Source organism: Sabethes cyaneus, chromosome 1, assembly GCF_943734655.1.
Source record: "Sabethes cyaneus chromosome 1, idSabCyanKW18_F2, whole genome shotgun sequence".
Taxonomy (NCBI): Eukaryota; Metazoa; Arthropoda; class Insecta; order Diptera; family Culicidae; genus Sabethes; species Sabethes cyaneus.
Genome location: NC_071353.1, coordinates 42,776,103 through 42,798,672, shown reverse-complemented (window position 1 = coordinate 42,798,672; position 22,570 = coordinate 42,776,103). Strand labels below are relative to the sequence as shown.

General features: G+C 41.5%; 1 protein-coding gene across 1 annotated transcript in view; it reads right to left on the bottom strand.

Annotated features, from left to right (window-relative positions):
* Positions 1–22,570, bottom strand: part of LOC128745614 (uncharacterized) — a 289,476-nt gene that overhangs the window by 30,067 nt on the left and 236,839 nt on the right. Inside the window, exon 7 of the mRNA XM_053842691.1 lies at positions 17,499–17,623. Within this exon, the coding sequence (XP_053698666.1) occupies positions 17,499–17,623 (125 nt within the window). The remainder of the gene's footprint in view (positions 1–17,498; positions 17,624–22,570) is intronic.

The following is a 22,570-nucleotide window of genomic DNA, read 5'->3' as shown; positions in this document are numbered from 1 at the left end:
AGGAAGATTTTTAAATTATCCCCATACAGAAATCTGTATCCGCGAGGTAACACTGCATATACTTGATTAAAGAATAGTGAAAAAAGAAATGATCCAAGGTTAATCCCTTGTGGCACACCAGATCGATTACAGCACCGGTTCGATAGCGCGTTGGCTAACTCTCACAGAACCCGATATGGCTTCAGAGAGTTCACAGAGGAGAACGCTGCGCGGGCGGCCAAGATGCGCAGTGCCACACGTCAGAACGTGGAAAGACATAAACAGAAGAAGATGCAGCGAAGCCAAATCTTTCGGGAGAAAAAGCGCGACCTGGAAGAGCAGGAATATGCAGAGTTGGAGCGGCTGCATCGTTCTCAGGAAACGCGGAAGTTCTACCAGAAACTGAACGGATCCCGCAAAGGCTTTGTGCCGCGAGCCGAAATGTGTCGGGATAAGACTGGCAGTATTCTGACGGACGAACGTGAGGTGACGGATAGGTGGAAGCAGCACTTCGACGAACACCTGAATGGCGCCCAGGCGGAAAACCATGGCGGCGGGGAAAGCGATTTCGACGGTGCAGCAAACGGGGAAGAGGTGCCAGCCCCAATGATAGGCGAAGTTAAGGAGGCCATCATGCAGCTAAAGAACAACAAGTCAGCTGGAAAAGATGGCATCGGAGCGGAGCTTATTAAAATGGGACCAGAAAAGCTGGCCGTTTGTCTGCACCGACTAATTGTTAGAATTTGGGATACGGAACAGCTACCGGAGGAGTGGAAAGATGGGGTTATCTGCCCGATCTACAAAAAGGGCGACAAGTTGGACTGTGAGAACTATCGAGTCATCACCGTTCTCAATGCCGCTTATAAAGTGCTGTCCCAAATCATTTTCCGCCGCCTATCACCAATTGCGAATAGATTTGTGGGAACTTATCAAGCCGGCTTCGTCGAAGGTCGGTCTACAACGGATCAAATATTTACACTGCGGCAAATCCTCCAAAAGGGCCGTGAATACAGAGTTCCCACGCATCATTTATTCGTTGACTTCAAAGCCGCATAGGATACCATCGACCGGAAAGAGCTATGGAAATCATGGACGAGAACAACTTCCCCAGGAAGCACATCAAACTGATTAAATCTACTATGGATGGTACACAGTGCTGTGTTCGGATTTCGGGTGGATTGTCAAGTTCATTCGAATCACACAGAGGGCTTCGTCAAGGTGATGGTCTTTCATGCCTGCTGTTCAACATAGCGCTACAAGGTGTTATGAACCGAGCGGATATCAACACGCGGGGCACGATTTTCAACAAATCTAGTCAATTCGTCTGCTTTGCCGATGACATGGATATTATCGGCAGAACATCTGTGTCGGTGGCTGAACAGTACACCAGACTAAAGCGCGAAGCAGAAAAGATTGGGTTAAAGGTAAATACGTCTAAAACAAAGTACATGCTGGCTAGCGGAACCGAGGCCGAACGACACCGGTTGGGCAGTAGTATATTGATCGACGGCGATGAGTTTGAGGTAGTCGATGAATTTGTCTACCTTGGCTCGCTGGTAACGGCGGACAATGATACCAGCCGTGAGATTCGAAGGCGTATTATCAGCGGAAGTCGTGCTTACTATGGGCTCCACAAGCAATTGCAGTCGAGCAGACTAAGTCCCCGTACAAAGTGCACCCTGTACAAGACGCTTATTAGACCGGTTGTTCTCTACGGGCATGAAACACGGACAATGCTCGAGGAGGACCTGCGAGTGCTCGGAGTTTTCGAACGACGAGTGCTAAGAACGATCTTCGGCGGCGTACAGGAGAACGGGTATGGAGGCGGAGGATGAACCATGAACTCGCACAGCTCTATGGCGAACCCAGTATCCAGAAGGTAGCTAAAGCTGGACGGATACGATGGGCAGGGCATGTTGCAAGAATGCCGGACAATTACCCTGCAAAGATGGTGTTCGCCTCAAATCCGGTAGGAACAAGATGACCAGGAGCGCAGCGAGCAAGATGGTTAGACCAGGTGGAGCGAGATCTGGCGGAGAGTACTCGGTGTCCGTGGAATTGGAGAGCGGTAGCCCTCAACCGAGTTACATGGAGAAACTTTGTTCAACAGGCTTTGTCTTAGGACGGTAAGCCACCTAAGTAAGTAAGTAAGAGTTCACAGAGCTTGGCGCTGGACCCATCCACTTCATTTTGGTCACAGGCAAATTTTGGTCCTTTTTTCTGTTTTTCTTGTCTTTGACTCTGTCGCGGTCCAACGTAAATCTTTTTTACCTTTGTTTTTATTAAAGGTGGACGAGCGTTTGGCGAGGAAAAATGGTAGACTGGATGATATCGCGAAACTTCGATGTGAGGCCAAAAATATATTGCGTAGTTTAATTACTGAGTGGGACTCTAACCAACACACTTTCGGTTTGCTCCCAAATGTTTTGACAATTAAACTATCAGTACACGACACCCTATATTAGATAATCTCACATCTAGTTTCGATCAATCTTGGTCCTTTCAGAAAAATATCTGGGCTGGTCAAAGGAAGTGTGACTGGTTTCTTATTACTGTTAGAGGTGCACAAAGGGATTGTACACCTATCTTGAAGATTTGAAGACGGCTGCAACATCTATTTCAACAAAGCCAATATTTCAACAGCAAATTTTAACATTAGAGTGTATCATCGTTCATTCGTATAATGCTAGAGTTTAATAAATAGTTTATTAACTGGTTTCTATCTTCTGCGCAACTTATTTCCGAGTATCAAGCTGGATTCCGACAAGGGCAAGTAGTTAAAACCGCATTGCTAAGGGTGTATGACGATATTGTGGACAAGAAAGACAAGGCTGTTCTTCTGCTGATAGACTTTAGCAAAGCGTTTGACACAATCTCTCATCTTCGTCTGTGCGATAAACTTCGAGCTAGTTTTTTCTTTGAACCGTCAGCTGTTTGCTTAGTTCAATCGTATTTAACTGGTAGGAAGCAAGCTGTGTACTGTAATGAAGCTATTTCTGGATCCGTAGTGGTTACTTCTGGCGTCCCTCAAGGATCCGTTCTTGGTCCTTTGCTTTTTTCCCTGTACATTGACGATCTTCCGGGAGTGCTTAGACATTATCGTATACAGATGTTTGCTGATGATGTCCAACTGTACTGCATCCATCCTGATTCTTCCACAGCTGTTACTCCACTAAATGGTGATCTACAACGCGTCTCTCGGTGGGCATCTAGAAATTCGCTCAGTATCAACCATATGAAGACAAAAGCCATGCTGTTTGGAACACATCAGCATATAGACTCAACAGAAATATCAGTTTTGCTCGAAGCACAGCAAATCGAATTCACCGATATAAGAAGTGACTAGTTGCTAAAACTATTAAAATGCATAATATTAGAAAATAGTTTTATCCGTTAACGACACAAAAAAGACTTGTCTTACGTCATGTATTAAATAAACAAATAACAAATAAATAAATATTCAAAATTATCAGAAAATACAACAATTCTGGCTGTATTTCTGATAGCCGGTGCACATTCCTACGCAGATACGTCGAATCAGATGAGCATGAGATAATAAAAGTTTTTGTTCAAATAAAACTTTTAGATAATTGATGGAAGGATTCCATTCAGTTTATGTGAAATAGCGTAATATTATCGTTTGCTTGCGCTAAGTTAACGCAGACGTAACACGTGGTGCATATTTTATCGCCGGAGATACAGTGGAATAATGCTGCAAGCTGCAAAACCTAAGCAAACGGAACAGTGAGGAAATGCCAAAACAGGAACAAAAATATGCTGCGGTTTATAACAGCCATTTTTGCGCTTCGGTAGCTATCCTTAGCCGTATTTGGACGTGGATGCTTCCGTATTTTTTGCATGGTAGGTACTGGTGTTCGTTAAAATCAATACTTTTTTATCGTTGCTTCGCGCTAAACCTCAGATGGCAGGAGGGAGGTTGGAAGATTACCTTATTTATAATTTAACCAAGCAGCGCAGGGTAACACATTTTTTGAATTATACTCCACGGTTTTATTGGTTTTAGGTTCTATAGATATCGAGTTATAATGACTCGATCCGTACTCAAGCAAGCATCGAATTATACTATTCCGATCTGCGCATTTTTATCCTTGAATTTTTTTTCTATGATTGTAAAGAGAAAAATTATTGACGAATGAATATATTACAGATAAAAAGTATTTTAAAATAAAATTGATCATGGATTCTACAGTTTTTATGAGTTTGGATAAAAATCAGAAACCATTTTCTAACACAAAAAATGGTGACAAACACACAGCTTTAAAAACCAAAGAAAAAAGCACCTTTTTCACACCACGAGAAAGTAGCTACCCAAAAGAAGCCAAGACAAAGAGCTTTTACGTGTCCATGCTGTTCAGCATTTATAGTGAAAGAGAAAAACATTCCTTTTTTGGGCCTCAGATTTGGGTTATAATTCTTTTCGTTGCCGACTGGCAGGACAGCCAAAAGGAATGCAGTTCACGCGTTTACGCCTCGTGGTGTTGTATGGTGGCACATATTCTAGGCGTTTCTTGTGAAAATAAAATAAAACCTGTGTAATGTTTTTGTGTAATCGATCGAGAGAAATAAAAAGCAGTCCATTTATTCCGATGAAAACTATTAAGTAGACGAGACCGTTAGTAAACGACACTCTGGATGTCAAAAGGGGAAAAAATTGATAGGGCTATAAGCTTGAAGTAAATCAAACTGAAAATCATATGTGTAGGAGTAGGTGCTCATTGCTTGTTACAGCTTTCCACTTAATAAGCTGCATATACACAATCTTTATCGAATTTGCATGTAAGAATTTATAGTATAAAACATTTGCGGAGGTGCTCGAATAACAGCACCTGCAAGCTCAAGTCGGATTTGCACGTTTCACCAATATCATCCGATTAGCATAATTAGGCAAAATTGAAACGAAGACTGTCCTTCTCTATTTACACCCTATTAGCCATGTTACTGAACACTTCTAACGAGCAAATATCCTGAACCCTGCTCCCGGAGGCTTCGCCTCTGAAATGGGCTATCAGTAAACTTATTCTGTTTGTTCTGTGTTGCAGTAGTGTTCGAAATCATCCCCTGCTGTTTGATCGACGACGAGTTTTTTCCGGCTGTAAATAAAACGACACGGACGAACGAACTTGAGGGTGGGATCCAGTGACCGTATTTTCGCTCAATTTGTTTACTTTTTCACACCGACCACGTGCGCACCTTGACTGAAGCCGAACGAAAGGTTTGGTTGCCAGAAGGAGCGAGGTGGAGTGTAACCATGTCGTCACGTTTTACGCTAATCCATGGGCTACAAAAAACGTGCCATTTCGTTGATTTTGCAAGCAAGCGAATTTTGATTTTGCTTTTTGTATTTACTCTCGTTGGAAAGATTACTATCGGCACAGTTTGCTAGTTTAAGGCAAAAATGATACAGAGAAGATCCATCATGTTGATCCATCTTGCAGCTCGTGACAACAGGAAGCTAAGGGTAGTAGCACAGAGTAGTAGGCTAGAGTAGAAAATTCAGGATAGGGAATTAGTTTTTCCAATTAAGTTAAAATAACGTGAGTTTTTGAATTTGAGTCGTTATTTATTTTATATCAGTTGTAGTTGAAAAAAAAAATTTTTTTTTCTTCGCTGCTTCTTTCAGATTACTGAAATGTAATTTTTTATAGCAGTCGATTGATCCAAAATTGGTACAATTTTAATAGAAACAACACTAATCGCTCAGGATTTAGCTCTAAAAAAAGAGAGGATAATATGTAATTCATAAGATACATAACTATCGCAGGGTAATGTTAAGGTGATCCGGTCAAACAGCGCTAAAATACCTTCATTGTTTTTATAGCAAATGGATTCAATCGACAAATATCAATTTCTTTCGGAATGAACACAAAAGCAAAAAAAAACATTGCTTCCACTCACTGGTGTCAATGAGAATTAAATTTTAAACACTACAATAAAACGGAAAAATTGCGATATTACATCTCGAGGGTAGAATGGAAGAGCAACAAACGTACAAAGGTTCGGGTTATCCGATCGGCTGTAAATATTTTATTGTTGACTATTGCCCGTGAATGTGCAGTACGGGAACGGTTATCGATTGTTCAACATTGGGCCGGAAACCGTCGGTAATATCGGGCCACATACTGTATCGCTGCAAATGGATTATGGAAAAAACTACTACAAATGAATGGGGAACGCAGTTTTATGTTGACGGTAATTTTTCTCATTCGGTTGCTGTTGTTTCGCCTTTAAAATATTCTTGGTATAAAGTTATCTTAGCCTACAGTAAATATTTGGGCGTTGAAAATTATGGTTCTGAATATCGATTTTATGCTTTTATGCTTGAATTAATTTTTCAAGCAAATTGTGTTGTACTGAAGTATTGTCAATAGTAGTCGGTACACAGAGTACATATTGCAGACCCATTGCTTTAGCTTTATTCACGATTCTAAATTTGTTCGAAATTTGTTCATTTTCGTACATTGACATATAATTTGGTGCCAGCTGGGCAGTCTTCGAGAGTTTAGTTCTAAGAGAACTTAAGTTGCTCTACTTTGGCTTGTGATTAGATCGTCTTTTAAACAATCATTTATTATATCCTGTCCAGACCTTTACTAGCCCAGTCGTGTTTGCACAGTTGTCCATTATGATATTGAGGCTTGATGAATTTTTAAATAGCGAACGGTGCGGATTAAATACCCTTGATACAGAATATCGCTTACGCCAGTATCAGAACATGTTTGGCGCAATACACCATCTGGGCAGATTTACGTTGTGCTACCGTCGCGGCAAACGGTATGAACAGTTCGGCGCGTAATCGTGTCGGAAATCATTTGTATCGTCTAGGTTCCGATCGCGTTCAACGACCTGACTGCTGATGACAGTCGGTCGTCTGCAGTTAGTTAACAAGCAAGACTTGGGCGATTCTTTGTGGCAGTAACTTAGGCTTTGCATACTAATCTGCATACAATAATTTTATAATGGTAGTCTTTCCAATAATCGTAAGGAGCGATAAAAGAAAGTAACAAAACAAAGGTGTGTTCTAGTATTCTTAGATTGGGACAAGACGGGAAGAGTACAAAGCGGAATATTAGATAAAGGGAGGATAATTGAAGAAGCGTTTCGTAATCCGTTACTTTTTACCATGCTCGAAGATCCGCAGGTTGAACCAGTTTAGACTGGGATCCAAATATAACCGGATAACCCGGTTTTTTCCCTTTTGCAGCAGGTCGTTTTATAGTTGTCGTGAAAATGGACGTGAACTAAAGTTTGAACTGTCACTTTTCCGCGCCGCAATTCATTGTGAACGAGCGCAATTGGGAATTACTAATTTCTCGGTCATTGCTGGGTTTACACAAAGAGTGAACGTTTTCAGAATGCCGCGGTACATTCGAAACAGGGTTATCAGGTGAATTTTTGAAAGGTCTTCACGAATCAAGAAAAAATGTCTCCATGTGTCTTCTTCCGGGTTTCCAGAATTTCCCGCCCATTTAAATTGCATGGTGAAGACATGTCTTCAAGTGTCTTCAAGTGAAGACATTTCAAAATAAATCATCAAAAATGTCTCCAAAATGAAGACATGTCTTCACTTCTGGCATCTCTGATTCGGAATCGAATGTCCACTGTGAACAACAGTGACATTTATATTCACCTCGTTTTATGTTCATGTTCGCTGGCGCATTTACAGTTCCAATGAAGTGTGGTGAATTTGGTTCCGCTATGGTTTCAACGTAAAATCTTATTGCTTCTTCGGAAATTGAATAAATGCTAATACTTCAGAATATGTGAAATGTGTAAATTTTTTCTCGATGCAAAATTTGTTACTGCATCATCCTAGCGGGACTCGGATTGCATATGTGTATGGACGAGCGAGTAATGCCTGAATGAAACTTTGTTCACGTTCATGTTCACTGAAGGTGTAAAACGACCTTAGTGGTGATTTGAAATGATTGTCTTTGTTGGCAAAGGAACGAAACTTCAGTGTTACGTCTGTTAGTCTGTAAGTATACCATTCGCAACAAAGCGGTCTTTCTCTGCTAAACATTCGGCAATTGGAGAACTCGTAAACTACGTATCCCGCTCTTCTGCGAGGTTCGGTGTTTCAAAACGCGAGAACGGGTAAGGAAAGATTCGGCTGGATAATACGTACCATCGGTACCTCGCGGTATAAAATTGACGCCACAGTGGTTCCCAGCCTCTTATCCAGCAACTCCTACCCTTACCTCCTCGTGGTACCAGCCAGGAAATGAGCAACCTTGATGGGGATCGGGTAGGCAGCTCCGGTATGCTGACAAGCAAGGAGGTACGTCAGGTAATGTTGAGTATAGCCACGAGCAAAACTTTCTTCGACCGCACTGTAGGATACGAGCAGCTTACAACAGCGTCTGACCAGAAGTAGGCAGCTGAATAAGTAAACGCGTTGTCTCAGCACTAAAGCTTAAATGTCATTCCCATCACGATATGCGCTAGCGCCACCCTAGTGAGGTAACCTATCTCTACAAAATTATTAAAAAAGATCAAGGAAATTCGACTTGAAACATTCAGCATGGACAAAGGCAAGGAAATAATGACTTGGAACGGATGATTGATACGTGGATCTGCAAATCGCGGACTTTCGTGGGTGGGACAAGAAGTGCAGAAAATCTGCCGTCGCCGAAGAGCCGTCGTGGCAAGGATATATTTTACCAGAAGATGGGAGCATCTAACGATCTGGGAACGGGCTTTGTAGTGATAGGCAGAATAGAGGATCACGTGATGAACTGGAAGTCGATCAATAACAGGATCTGGATGGTGATCCAATACGTATCATAAACGCGTATTAACCACACGAAATTGGAGGACAAGGAAGGAAACCTAATCACAAAAGAGCACCAAGTTGCCGACACGTGGAAGCAGTTCGAAGCATCTCATCTCAACGACGATATAACAGAAAAAGGCGGAACGGGAGTTTTGCTGGGAGTGCCTACAAACGGTAGTAGACGACTTATAGAACATCTGGAACGGATCGACTTCAGTCAGACTTTTCAAAAATTATAAAATAAACCGATAGCAACGGCATTTGACTGGATAATGTCCAGGATTTGGGAAGAAGAGAAAGCTCCGGAGAAGTGAATGCAAGGAATGGCTTGGTTACTGGAATTATCGCGGCTGATCAGTGCCACCTACAAGGTGCACTCCCAGATCCTGTTATGCCGTCTATTTCCAACAGCAAGGGATTTCAAGGCGTATTTTATGGGGCGGCTTGTGGTACTATGGATCAAATTTTCCTATTCCTTTTTTTTTGAAACGATGGTTCTACAATTGTCGAAGGGACGGTAGGGAAAGAAATGAAAATTTTTTGGTGAAGGTGGGGAAGAGCGGAAAGGAAGGGGGGTGTGGGCTCGAATCCGGTTGTAATCTCAGATTACAGCTTGGTTCGACTCATGCACCTTCCAGTATTGGACAAAAGGTAGGAGTCAAAATGACTACTTGTCAAGCATAGCTACCAATACCCCCCCCCCTTCCTTTCCGCTCTTCCCCACCTTCACCAAAAAATTTTCATTTCTTTCCCTACCGTCCCTTCATCAATTGTAGAACCATCGTTTCAAAAAAAAAAATATTAATATATATGTATTACCGCATTTCAAGGTCAAGACTAAAAACTTGAGATTAGTCTATTTCCTATTCCGACAAATCCTCCGGAAATATCTGGAGTACAAGTTGCTCACGTATCATACTTTCTGGGATTTTAGGGCAGCATACGATATACTCGAACGCGAAGATCTGTGATAGATAAGGCATAAGAACGGTTTCTGAGATAAACTGACGCGGCCAATCAAATCGAATCGTTTCGAACCGTGCAGAGGCTTGTGGCAATTTCACCCCTGAGTGGAAATGATTCGTTTTTGTGTTTTTATTGGCATCCGTGCTCACCACTAGGCACGGAAATCGTTCACCGAAATTAGTTTGTTTGTGATAGGTTTTCGATTAGTGAACGATTATGTAATGTCTAGATAGGTGTAGCAAATTTGTCATGATGTGTGTAGATAAAGTTAGTGATAGTTAGGGCGTAATTCTCCCACAGCTAGTAATACTCGTTGCTGAATACGTGCTGAGTATGGCGGTGACAGCGATGTATGCGTGCACAGAGTATGAAAAAAGTACCGTTACTCGAGCGAAGCCAGTCAGCTAGCACCAGGTTGAAGAGAAGGGACTCTGGTTCGGACAGTCAACAAGCACGCACGTTCGCGTTTCGCAGTCGTAACAAAAAAGCGGGTTTTCTGAAAACTGTTGTCCCAGTTTCGGTCGAAAAAAGCGGCAAATTGCTTGGTGTTTTACGTAAAAAAAAGTTGAATAAAAAAGAAAATCGAAGTGCGGGTTAGTCAGTGTTTCGACGTTCTGATCTGGTCATCACTGACAAAAAAGGGCCAGCGGAGTGCAGAAATTTAAGGGCCATTTTTTTTCCATGTGTGGACTCATCACTGCGACCAGTATCGTTGATCTATTGTGATAGGGGCCATTAGTGCAGTGAAGGGTAAAAGTGAAGTACAAGTGAAGAACGAATTTATTATTCGAGCCTGGAAGGTATATGCCAGATTGATAGTCGTCTGTATTTATTGTACACGAGGAATAGAGGGGCCCAAGCTTACTTGCGAGTGACGAGACGCTTAAGGAATTGGCGACGAGTAGCTCATGACCACGAAGAGTCGAAATGAGCTCCACAAGCCGGCACGCCGTATAGAGGTAATTCGTGTAATGTGGTTTGTGGCGCTTCAAGCCGTGTCGCCTTGATTTATGCAAACGAAGCTCCAAGACGATGGCCAAGAAATTCCTAAGGTAAACACAGGTGTGTCCAATATCATCCCTTCACGGTAAGAATCGTCCGCTAGACTTCGTCCAACATAAGCGAACTGTTTGCTTGCGTTTGTCCGACGTTGCTCGAAGATTTCTTATCGGGTTGTCGCTTTGTCTGTAGAGCACTTTAGGGCAGGAAACCAATCGCGAAGCATCCCAAGGAACAAAACGGCAGCACCTAAACAAGCAGGTGTGGAATAAGAGTTGTGTGGTAGCATTCGGTGCTGAATAAGCGAATTTGCTGAATTGTCTGTTGTTTAAACGTCATATCTTACGTTTTTTCTAGCTTCTAATCAACATTTATACGTTGTTATATAATTGCGGAATAAGAGTCGAATAAACGTTATGCAAACGTATCGGCAGTACGGCTAAGAGCAGGTGTGGAATAATGGTCGCTTAAAAGCTACCATGCAAATGCATGTCGAATAGACGTTGTGCAAACGTGTCAGTCAAGAGCAATTGTGGAGTAAAAGTGGAATAAGAGTGGAATGAGCATTGCGCAAACGTATCAGCAGCATTATGGAGATCAAGTGTGGAATAATAGTGGAATAAGTGTGAAATGAGCGTTGCGCAAATGTATCAGCAGCATTGCTGAGAGCAAGTGCAGAATAAAAGTGGAAGAACAGTGGAATAAATGTTGTACAAACGAATTTGCAGCATTGCTGAGAGCAAGCGTGGAATAACAGTGGAATAAATGTTGAGCAGCATTACTGCGAGAAGGTGTGGAATAAAAGTGGAATAAGAGTGGAATGAGCGTTGCGCAAACGTATCAGCAGCATTGCTGAGAGCGAGTGTGGAATAAGAGTGGAATAAGAGTGGTATGAGCGTTGCGCAAATGTATCAGCAGCATTGCTGAGAGCAAGTGCAGAATAAAAGTGGAATAATAGTGGAATAAATGTTGTACAAACGAATTTGCAGCATTACTGAGACCAAGTGTGGAATAACAGTGGAATAAATGTTGCGCAGCATTGCTGCAAGAAGGTGTGGAATAAAAGTGGAATAAGTGTGGAATGAGCGTTGCGCAAACGTATCAGCTGCATTGCTGAGAGCGAGTGTGGAATAAGAGTGGAATGAAAGTTGCCCAAACGCATCAGCTGCATTGCTAAGAGGAATTGTAGAATATGTGTCGAATAATCGTGGTACAAACGTATCAGTAGCACCACTAAGAGCAGGTATGGAATAAAAGGTGCTTGATGGCAGCCAATAACATCGATAACTTGAATGACACTTTATACTTTACACTTTATAATTTATGCTTTAAATTTATATTAAGTACACTTTATTTTTATTTTTTGATACATTAAGAATAGAAAACATTTGCATAACCACTTTTAGCCGCCGCAAATCTTTGCTGGTCGTGGAACCTTTTAAGTGTTGTTGCCTGCACGGTGTGTATCTTTTCCCTCGGCGTGTCGTTATCGCTCGTCGTACCAATAAATTTAACAAACTTATCCAAAGACAACCAGCTCTGCTTAACGCTTTGCAAGTTACTCACAATGGATTTGCTCAGCGAGATGAATTTCTTCGGGCTGAAGCCGCCAGAATTGTTATGGTTGGGTGGCATAGTGGCGATACCACCACTGCTGGTAGCGCCTAATCGTGTGACCAGCTCTCGCTGCCGGTACGCAAAAATACCACTGCTTCTCGTGCCATCCGCTGCTCTTTTTTGTTTTCTGGAAGCTCAGGACTATCTGCGTAAACTAATGACGGGGTGACAAAAGTATTCCTCCTCTGCGGTACTAGCACGAATTATTCCTGCTGTTAACTAATCACTGCTGCTGCTAATCACATCACTGCTAACTAAATGAACAATCGCTAGCCGAACATTCTGGATTTCTAGTTTCCAGTGAAATTTATTCAGTAGAACCGCTCACCGTCGAAATTATTCACAAGAAAAAAGACCTCTGTGTTGTGACTGTGTTATGTTGCTGGTGGTACAAGCGAAATGCCTTATTTTAGTACAAATAGTTTGTTAAATGTTTAACATGTGCGGAATAAATACTTCTAAAGTAATCTTGTACAGCAGATGCCAAACATGATTTAAGAAACTACTCTTCAGCGCTTAAATGTATTTTAGCCCATTTTTGTTCCACGCTTGACAAACTTAAGCTGGTAAATCTACATCGGCTGAAAACTCGGCGCCTGTCATATGTCAGATTATCTCAGATGTGTTCGTTGACGGCTTCCGACCGACAGGATGTAAGTTCGAACCCGGGTGAATAAAAAAATTATATGGCAGGCTTGATGAATTTTGAGTCAACCAATGATTTCCTATTAAGTCTCTTATTAAATTATAATATATGCATACTAAAATGGCCATGAAAATAACGAAACCCACAAAATAAAATAAAAATACTTAGCTGCATTTTTTTTCTTTCTGTTGTCTAAATGTTGAACAGCTGTCGAATAAACGTAGCTTCAGTGTCATCAGCAGAAGTTTAATAAACATATCTATACGTACTGAATAAACATTTTACTATACGTTACATAACAGTCATACAAACGCATCTTCCACGCCCATATTCAGCACTGTGCTGCTTAAATTCTCCAAAACCAACTGTATAAGCATTGAACAGAGGTGTTTAGACATACTTGAAAAGCAGCTATACAGCATGTGCTGAATAAAAGCTGTCGGTTAAACGTTTAATAAGCAAAAATTGTTCCTTGGGATCTGTATTAAGGCCCAAACAAACGGCATCGGTTTTTTAATACGTTTAGGAAATTTTACGTGTAATCCATGAAAAAACTGTCAAATTTCCGCAGCGTTTTCATTTTATTTTTCAGTTTTAGTTGTAGGCCGATGATTTGCCGATGAAAATCTATATAGATACAAACAAAGAACACTGTTTTCTGTAGAGATAATGAAAGATCATGATGTCCTGCACTACAAAAGCATGTGCTCCACTTCGCGCCCGCCCAGTTGGCTTCGGGGCACAGTGCTGGCCTAACAAGCCAGTCGTCGCATGTTCGAATATCGACTGGGCGGTGCCGCTACAGAGCTAATAGGAGATAGGACCTTTGCACTAGAACCGCAATTTTACTGTACTCTAATAACCGGCTGCGAAGTCGGTCGATAAAGAAGGGTCAAGTTCTGAAGGACGTTTATATCCATGGCTTTGCTTTTTTTCCACTTCGCGCCGACAGTTGATATATTCGTTACTCTATGACTAAACTCACTATGCAAAAGAGGTCTCCATCTCTCTAAAATCTGTATCGTAAACAGATACAGTTTGCAGATTACAGAATAAAGAACAAATTGACATAATAATTCGCTTTTTTTAAATTGCCATTAGTTTCCAATTTCCGAAGTGGATTAGAAACGACCAGAAAATAATGTTGTGGAATAAAAATAAGCGAAAGGTAAATGTTCTCGTGAGCCACACGGCAACAAACGACATCAATACCTCGGCTTGCCAAAACAAACCGAAAGTAACGCTTAGGTATTCAATTTGATGAAACTGTATCACGCAATCGAGCTACGTTGCACCGCCGCGCCGGCCGACGGGAAGTTGGATATTCCCTACTATTCCGCTACAGTAGAAACGAAAATACCGGTATAGACAGACAGACAAACAAACAAACAAACAAACGTTCGTAAGCGGATGTGATTATTTTCGGTTTTTATCGGCCGCAGTCACACGATCGTCTATCGTTTAGTCGTCTTCGCTTTCCGGATATCACTGTCGATAATTTCGGCGAGTCCATTGACAACTGTTTCCATGTATCCTATATTATGGTAATGGATTAATGCTTAATTCTTTAGACGCCGCATTATATGGAATATTAATATAACCGCAAATTCGTACAGTTCTATTTCATGTAAGTAATTTCATTTTTCATGAGAATTTTTCTCAATATCTAATAATAATAACAAGTTTATATGTGTTCTTTGAAAGATAGATATTTTCAATGAAAATGAAAATGAAATCGAATGTTATGTTAATAAAATCTTGTCTCTATTAACAATTATTTCGAAGGCAATCAAACGACCGTTTTTAACCTTTATCCTTAGCATTTCGCCCCTCTGACCAACAATAGCAATAGCGAACGGAACGAATGCCAGTAGTCTTGATTAAATCAAATTATCTTCTTTCCTTTGCCTGATTGTCATTTCTGGAATAATAATATACCTCTAGCGACTCTTGCGTCGTTCGCCTTACGACATTTAATATACGTTAGACACATCTCTGTCGGTTCCATTCACCAGCTCCCGCGGCGGCATATTTACATCGTCTTGTCGCGCTGAAGCCTACACAACGCAACACCCGACAACGAAGCTACTATCACTGCCATATAACACGGCCCATAGAACTGGCAGAGGAAATTGCATTTCCTGCTCGAGAGCTTGTTTTCCATCTAGAGTTTTCCTTGTTGTAATAGTTTTTCAAGGATCTCAACTGCAGTTTCTGCACGCATTCCGTTTGCGAGGATTCCGCTCGTTAGTATCGCTACAGATCGCTGGGGCAATTTTGCATATACATATTTCTCCGTGAACATTTTCTACTTCATTAATCTTATGGTAGGATACGCTAGGCATCACAATTAATCAAACACTGACGTCTACCATTCTGCCCACCGATGATGCCAGTTCAGTCCTTTGCCATTGCTGCGTGCTGATTGTAATGCTTCGATTAGATTTTTCATATCGTATCGTACACTTTTACACTGTTTTAACGTCTTTTCTCCCAAACTCTAGGAAGCTTCCATAAATTTCGGTACGAACAGGGATCCTTTCTCGAGGGATTTTGCTAGCGCGGTCACGTTCTTTTCCAGTTTGCTTTTGATACTCTGTTTTTTGCCAGCAACGTTGACGTTCGAAAGTCGGATCAGCCAGTATAGATAGTTTCCAAAATACCAGTTGATATAATCGAACCGGTCAGTTCTAGCGTCAGAGTAAGAACATACAAAGTCATCGTTCACCCTACTCCCGGGAGGGAAGATACTTCTGCATTCAGTCTGGATGACCAGCCACCGACGCTGGCGCACAAATTGGCTATTTGGAAAAAGGCTTTTCTCCACAATTTGATAAGATGTGATAAATATGCTTGTGATTCGCGATGTTTTTTTTGATTGCTTGCTTGTCTGGTCGCGTCTAGCTTATTTTCTACTAGGACAGATTGCTAATAAAATTCTAACGAATGTCAGACGTAGGTATCTCGGTCTGCTTTCTACCATCAATATAGTATTTTCCACTGCAACAATTGAACCAAAAATGTCAACTTGGTTGCCCGCAAACGTTAAAGCCTGCTCTAGTAAATTGAAGGGTTCACTGTCCATTCGAGCTGAACAGCATACAATAAAATGAAAATCTTAAGCTTTTTTTCGTCGCTGGATGGTAAAAGCGATACCACCCGGTTTTAGGAACATGCAAAATGCATTTTGATAAACCCCTTTTCTTCCAGAGCGTAGTTTCATCATAGAAAACGTAGCACCAGTCTACCAGCGGTGAATTTCGTTCTCTTGTTATGGGCGTCATGGAAATATAAACGTAAGAATAAAAACTAGCAGAAGGTGCACGACCAATGGTCTCCATCTAATATCTTTCAATGGGGACGCACGGTTTTCTATAGAGAAACGTACAAATAGAGGCGATTCAATTGAAATTAGTCATAAAAGTGTTTTTGAAGCGTAACCTTGCTTTATCAGTGACGGAAATCAGAGAAAATTTTCTTTTCTCTATAGAACAATAGAACGACACAGGAAGCCGGAAATCCCATTTCGGAGACGACCAACGAGAACAACACTTTCGTTGTTACAGTCGTTTCTCACTCGTTGCCGGGTTTTCGTCGCGTACAAAACAGTACCTATTCTCCGAAACGGCTTGCATCAGCAGACCTGAACCATCAAACGCTCCATTGCATGGTGTTTCTTCCGTTCGCCCTGTATCGTTTCGTTCCGTTGCGTTAGAATGTGGAAAATTCAAAGCATTCGTCTGCACCAACCAACTGATCCGGGCCGAACCGATAAAATTGAATAGTTTTCGGCTGGGGAAATTCCTTTTCTCATGTATACGGCGTGACGGTGGACCGAAATAAGAAAAACGAAATGAACGGAAACTTCTTTCAGTCGAACCAGGCGGAAGTGCTAGTATAGGTCTGAGGAACGAACCCATTAGGAGTGATGAAACTTCCGTCTCAGTATTCCCACTGCGGGCGACTGTTTTGGTGTTCCTTTCTTTTCACAAAGCATCGAAGACTATAAGAGGCTTCTAGTCCAAAATAAGCTTCACATCAATATGTCGGTAACAGTGACAATAGAGGGATAGGGATGGCACCATCGCTCTGTTAGTTAGCAAATGGTAATGAAAATTTCATTCGTAGGATGATACTGCATGTATTCGTCCTACGACACAAAGGCAGTAACAAGTGTAGCTAATTTCATGGTTTCAATGTTGAATTGATCTATCAAGCTGATACTGATACGCTAATAAAAACTTGAATTAAGTAAATTCTTCTTCTAATGCTATTATTAGTATGCTGAAATTATCGTTCATATCATGGTGATTGAGAATGAGATTGAGATTATTTAAACAAAATACAACTGCTGCGACGATTCTCTAGGATAAACTCGAATGTATAAAAATCGATAAACAAGGTTTGCGCTACAAACTAAAGAGCATTGTTCAACAAAGCCACCGAACTATGGTTAGTGAAGGGATTGAAGTGAGAACAAAGGAAACTAAAACTTACCCCATTCTTTTCGCATACTCCACCGGCATTCTTCAAGTCGCCGGTCCAAGCCAAGCCGAGTGTGCCCATTTCGAAATCCCGGTAGGTGAACATGTATGCCAGACAAAATGCATCGTAATCTTCCTCTGAAAAGTAAATGAACGGAAAGTTTGATATTACAAAAATGAGCTTTAATGTCGGCGTTTGGAAAAAGAATTACACCTATATTTAGTTATTAGTGTAGAATACGCTAGCCACTGAAAAGAGTTCAAAATGTTATTAAAATTATCTTGACCCAACGAAAACAACAAGTTGAAAAATCATAAATATTTTTATGTCAACGCGATTTGTGACATTTTTTACAAACAGTTAGGCAATTACAACTTTCTCCTCAAAAATTGACTCTAAAAATCATATGTAAAAAAATTGTCGAACATGAACAAAATAGTTCACATATAGGCGTTATGTGTTTAAAGCCAACATTATGACGCACCATATTTTCATATAGAGTAATTGGTCAATTATTGCACACCACCCAATTATTGTACACGATTTTGTCAAAATCACTAAGAAAGTTGATTTACAAAATAAACTTTCACCGAACGTTAGTTGCAAATGAATGCGTTCTATGGGTTTCGTAGCATTTATAGAAACTTACTATACTCAATAAGTGAAAAAGATTGGGTCTTTATAACACAAATTGCCGATAATTTAAATCGTTAAATAATTGGAACACCGTACGACACTCCTTTATTGCACACTTGTTTTTCTTGTCCTTCCTTCCCTGAAGTGTTCTTTTTTGTATATTAATGCAAGCGGTGAAAGTCGTAGTTTTCCGTATCGCGATTTTTCCCGTTTTTCACCAGTTTATTGCGATGTTTTAGGTCCATAATGGATGCTAAGGTAGTCCTAATGTAGGTAAATGCAAGTGCTGTCCACAAATAATACAACTTGACAATAATGTCAATGTAATAATGAGGAAAAGTCAGAACAAAAACTGTGTAACAATTGGGTGTGAGGTGTGCAATAATAAGATCTGAAGGTTATTTTGGTGTGCAATAATTGGGTGCAGAGTAGCTATGCAAAAACGTATTTTACACGGTTTTTGTAAGGAATTCCAGATAGATAGCTATCGAAGCTAATTTTATATTAGTCTATCGGTACAGTAAACGGTTTTGCTAAAAAAAATCTGCTTTCAATTGTTCAAAATGTGCAACAATTGGCAATTTAGCCTAGTTCAATTGGAAACTGATAAATTGAGCATTCAAATTGTCTTTAAATACTTTTCCCGGACATAATCCAACTATTACTGATTTTTATAGATTTTTGTCTGCTGGACTCAGGATTTTCGACTCAGCCATGTACAAAATTTTATTAAATTCTAAGACCGTACGGCCTATTTTATGTGAAAAATGAGCAAAACGCCCAGATACAATTTTAAGTATTTTTTACCACAAGGGAACGGATATTTCAGATCAGGTAAAATGTAACAATGTAAAATGGGTATGAAATGGAGAGAGTTACCTGGAAGGAGCGTCAAACATAGCTCTGGCTCTCTCAAGCTCCCACCTGGCGCCTCCACGCAGATCTAAGTCAAATGATGACGGTATATGGCCTTACCCGGAAATGCTTCACGTACTTACTGAAGCAGCTAAGCTAGGAGGTGCGAACTAGAGCGCCTGTTCTCCAGGTGAGGGGCGGCTCACACAGCGTCTGTCTCGTAACGGGCGGCTGAATATGAAATTCTGTATCCCGCAAGCTATACCTAAGATGGCAGACCTATCAGCGGGATGTAGGTATCGCGACCCCGGTGAGGTAGTATACCGAAAACTCAATTACCACGAACAACGAACAAAGAAATTCAGGACGGAACAATCCGTATAGGACACGGCAAGGGACAAGGAAACGATTAAGGGATAACGATTGGAAACTTGGTACCTGGAATGTCCGAACTCTCCATGAACCGGCACGGGCTGGCTTGCTTGCTCGAGAGCTGCATCAACTCGGAGTGGAGATCGCTGCTATTCAGGAAGTTCGGTGGCCAAATTCCGGAGAAAGGGAGTTCCGTGCAGTAGACCCTATTGCAGGCACTTCTTTTAAGTACCACATCTACAACAGTGGCGGTAAGAAAGCTGAACATGGAGTCGGTTTCGTAGTGTTGGGAAAACAAAAGCAACGAGTTATCCGGTGGAGGCCCGTAGATGACCGTATATGCGTGTTGAGGATTAAGGGCAAATTCTTCAACTATAGCCTAATCAACTTATACGCACCGACAAATGATAAATCCGATGATGCTAAAGACGAGTTTTACGACAAGCTTGAGAGGACCTATGGAGAGTGCCCAAAACACGACGTGAAAATCATCATCGGAGATGCAAACGCGCAGATCGGGAGGGAGGAATTCTTCCGTCCAGTTATTGGAAGACATAGTCTGCATCTGTCGACCAATGATAACGGTCTGAGGCTCATAAATTTTGCCGCGGCCAGAGGGATGGCGATCTGTAGCACCTACTTTCCACGTTTGAATATTCGGAAACAAACCTGGAGGCATCCAAATGGAGACTCTAGCTCTCAGATCGATCATGTCTTGATTGACGGTCGACACTTTTCGGATGTTATCGATGTACGGTCTTTTCGTGGACCAAATATCGACTCTGACCACTATCTCGTAGTGAGTAAGATTCGCGCAAGGCTGTCGAACACGGCGAAAGCTCGCACTGAAAGGACGCTGCGTTTCAACATCCAGCGGTTAACGGCAGACGGCGTTGCAGTGGAGTACGCCAGGAAGCTTCACCAGCGAATCGCAGAACAGCAGGTAGAAGAAGAAGAAGATATAAATGGGCTGTGGAGGAACATCCATGGTGCCATCCAAACAACAGCGAGAGAGGTGGTAGGCACGACGCGTGGAAGACAGCGTAACAGCTGGTTTGATGCCGAATGCCAGAGAGTGACAGACGAAAAGAACCAGGCCAGGAGTCGCATGCTCACTGCGGCAACGCGTCAAAACAGAGAGAGATACAGAGAGACTAGAGCTGCGGAAAAAAGAATCCATCGTCTAAAGAAACGCGAGTACGAGGAGCACGTGCTTGCCGGCGCAGAGGAGCGATACGCCAGCAACGACACACGGAGTTTCTATAAAACGGTGAGAAGCAGGAATTTTGCCATGCCTGTGATGTGCAATGATAGTGCTGGCAACCTGCTTACCGACAAAACGGCGGTAGCAGCCAGGTGGAAGGAGCACTTCCAGACACTATTGAATGAAGAGGTAAATGAGGAGATCAGCAGGGACAGGATAGAAATTGTAAGCGATGGTCAAGCTGTGGAGCCACCAACACAGGAGGAGGTTAAGAAGGCAATCAGTGAGCTGAAAAACGGTAAGGCTGCTGGGAAGGACGGTATCCCGGCTGAACTTCTAAAAGCGGGAAGCGAGCGGCTGTACGAAGCAATCCACCGGATCATTGTCAGGATCTGGGAGGAAGAACAAATGCCGGAGGAGTGGTTGGATGGCCTCATTTGCCCAATTTTCAAAAAGGGACATCGAATGGAGTGTAAAAACTATCGAGGAATTACATTGCTCAATTCTGCCTACAAGGTGCTTTCCCGTATCCTGTTCTGCAGACTGAGACCGTTAGCGGAGTCCTTCGTCGGCGAGTACCAAGCTGGTTTTCGTGAGGGTCGCTCCACGACGGATCAGATGTTTACCCTGCGCCAGTTGCTAGACAAGTTCCGGGAGTACAACTTGCAGACACACCATCTGTTTGTGGACTTTAAAGCGGCGTACGATTCAGTTAAACGAAATGAGCTGTGGCAGATAATGCTAGAACATGGTTTTCCGACGAAACTAGTTACGCTGATTCGTGCGACGCTGGATGGATCCAAATCATGCGTTAGAATAGCGGGTGAGACCTCAGCTGCTTTCGTGACGTTGCACAGTGGAAAATACTGGGACAAAACACCCAAAATGGAGTTGAAGTTTTTCATGAATTATTATTTTTCTATGAAAGTAGACAGACTAAATAACTATATTCCAAAATTTCAGAGCACTGGGAATGATACAGCTTTTTGGAGAATTTTTTGAATCTGAGGTTTGTGTGACAATTTCCCATATTTTTCAATTAACGCAAGTTTCGAAAAACTGTTTTTAATCGTATCCTGTTAGGTATTTGGATACAAAGAAAACGCGATTTGGTATTGAAATGGTTATAGATTAGCACCTTATTTTGCAGATTGACGAAAATCAAGTACACTCTAAAATATGTTTGTAACAAATCTCAAAATAGTAACACACATGTGACTTCGAATTTTCAAAGTTGAGCATCTTTTTTTGGGAACGGATGGTAACCGTGATTTTTTCATATTTTATGTAGAATTTAGTCTACTTTCCAAAAATCATATCCGCATTTTGCGCAGATTTGCGCAGAGACTAAAAATATTGAATTTTATAGAACCATGTGTTTTTAGGCAATCCCGCTTTGTAATTACTTCTGATGATGATGATGATGGTCCCACCTCATACCCCTACAACGGTTTGAGCGGGACGATTTATCTAATTAAGATATTTATGATATAACAATGTAGCCAGGTGATAAAAACAAATAGCGAACTGGCTTCTAATACAGACATATCAAACTTTCAAGTGAATATCAAAATTTCAAAAAATGTCCAAGGCTAGTCCAAAACGTTTCCAACCCGAAAATTATCTGGACTTGATTAGGAATCGAACCTAATATTTTGAGCTACAGCTGGTCAGAATTGGTTCTAGATAACGATCTAGAACTACGAGGGAGATCCTGCAGTCTTTTGGTACTCGGTACCGTCGTGAGCGATGGTATACGAGTTCCAAAGTCCACAAGCGAACCCAAGCCTGTCCAGCTGCTGCTCCGAACCCTTTGTTCAGGACTTTAACCTGATCATTCAATTTCAAGATTATCTATGTCTGTTCTCGCGCGCGTGGCTCAAACATGTGTAGTCTTCTCTATACTTTTTAAATTAATAATAATAACAATTTTAAATCCATCATCATCAGTGAACATGATAACTTAATATATCCAAAAAATATACAAAAATTAAAAAAATATACAATCTTCTTGAAT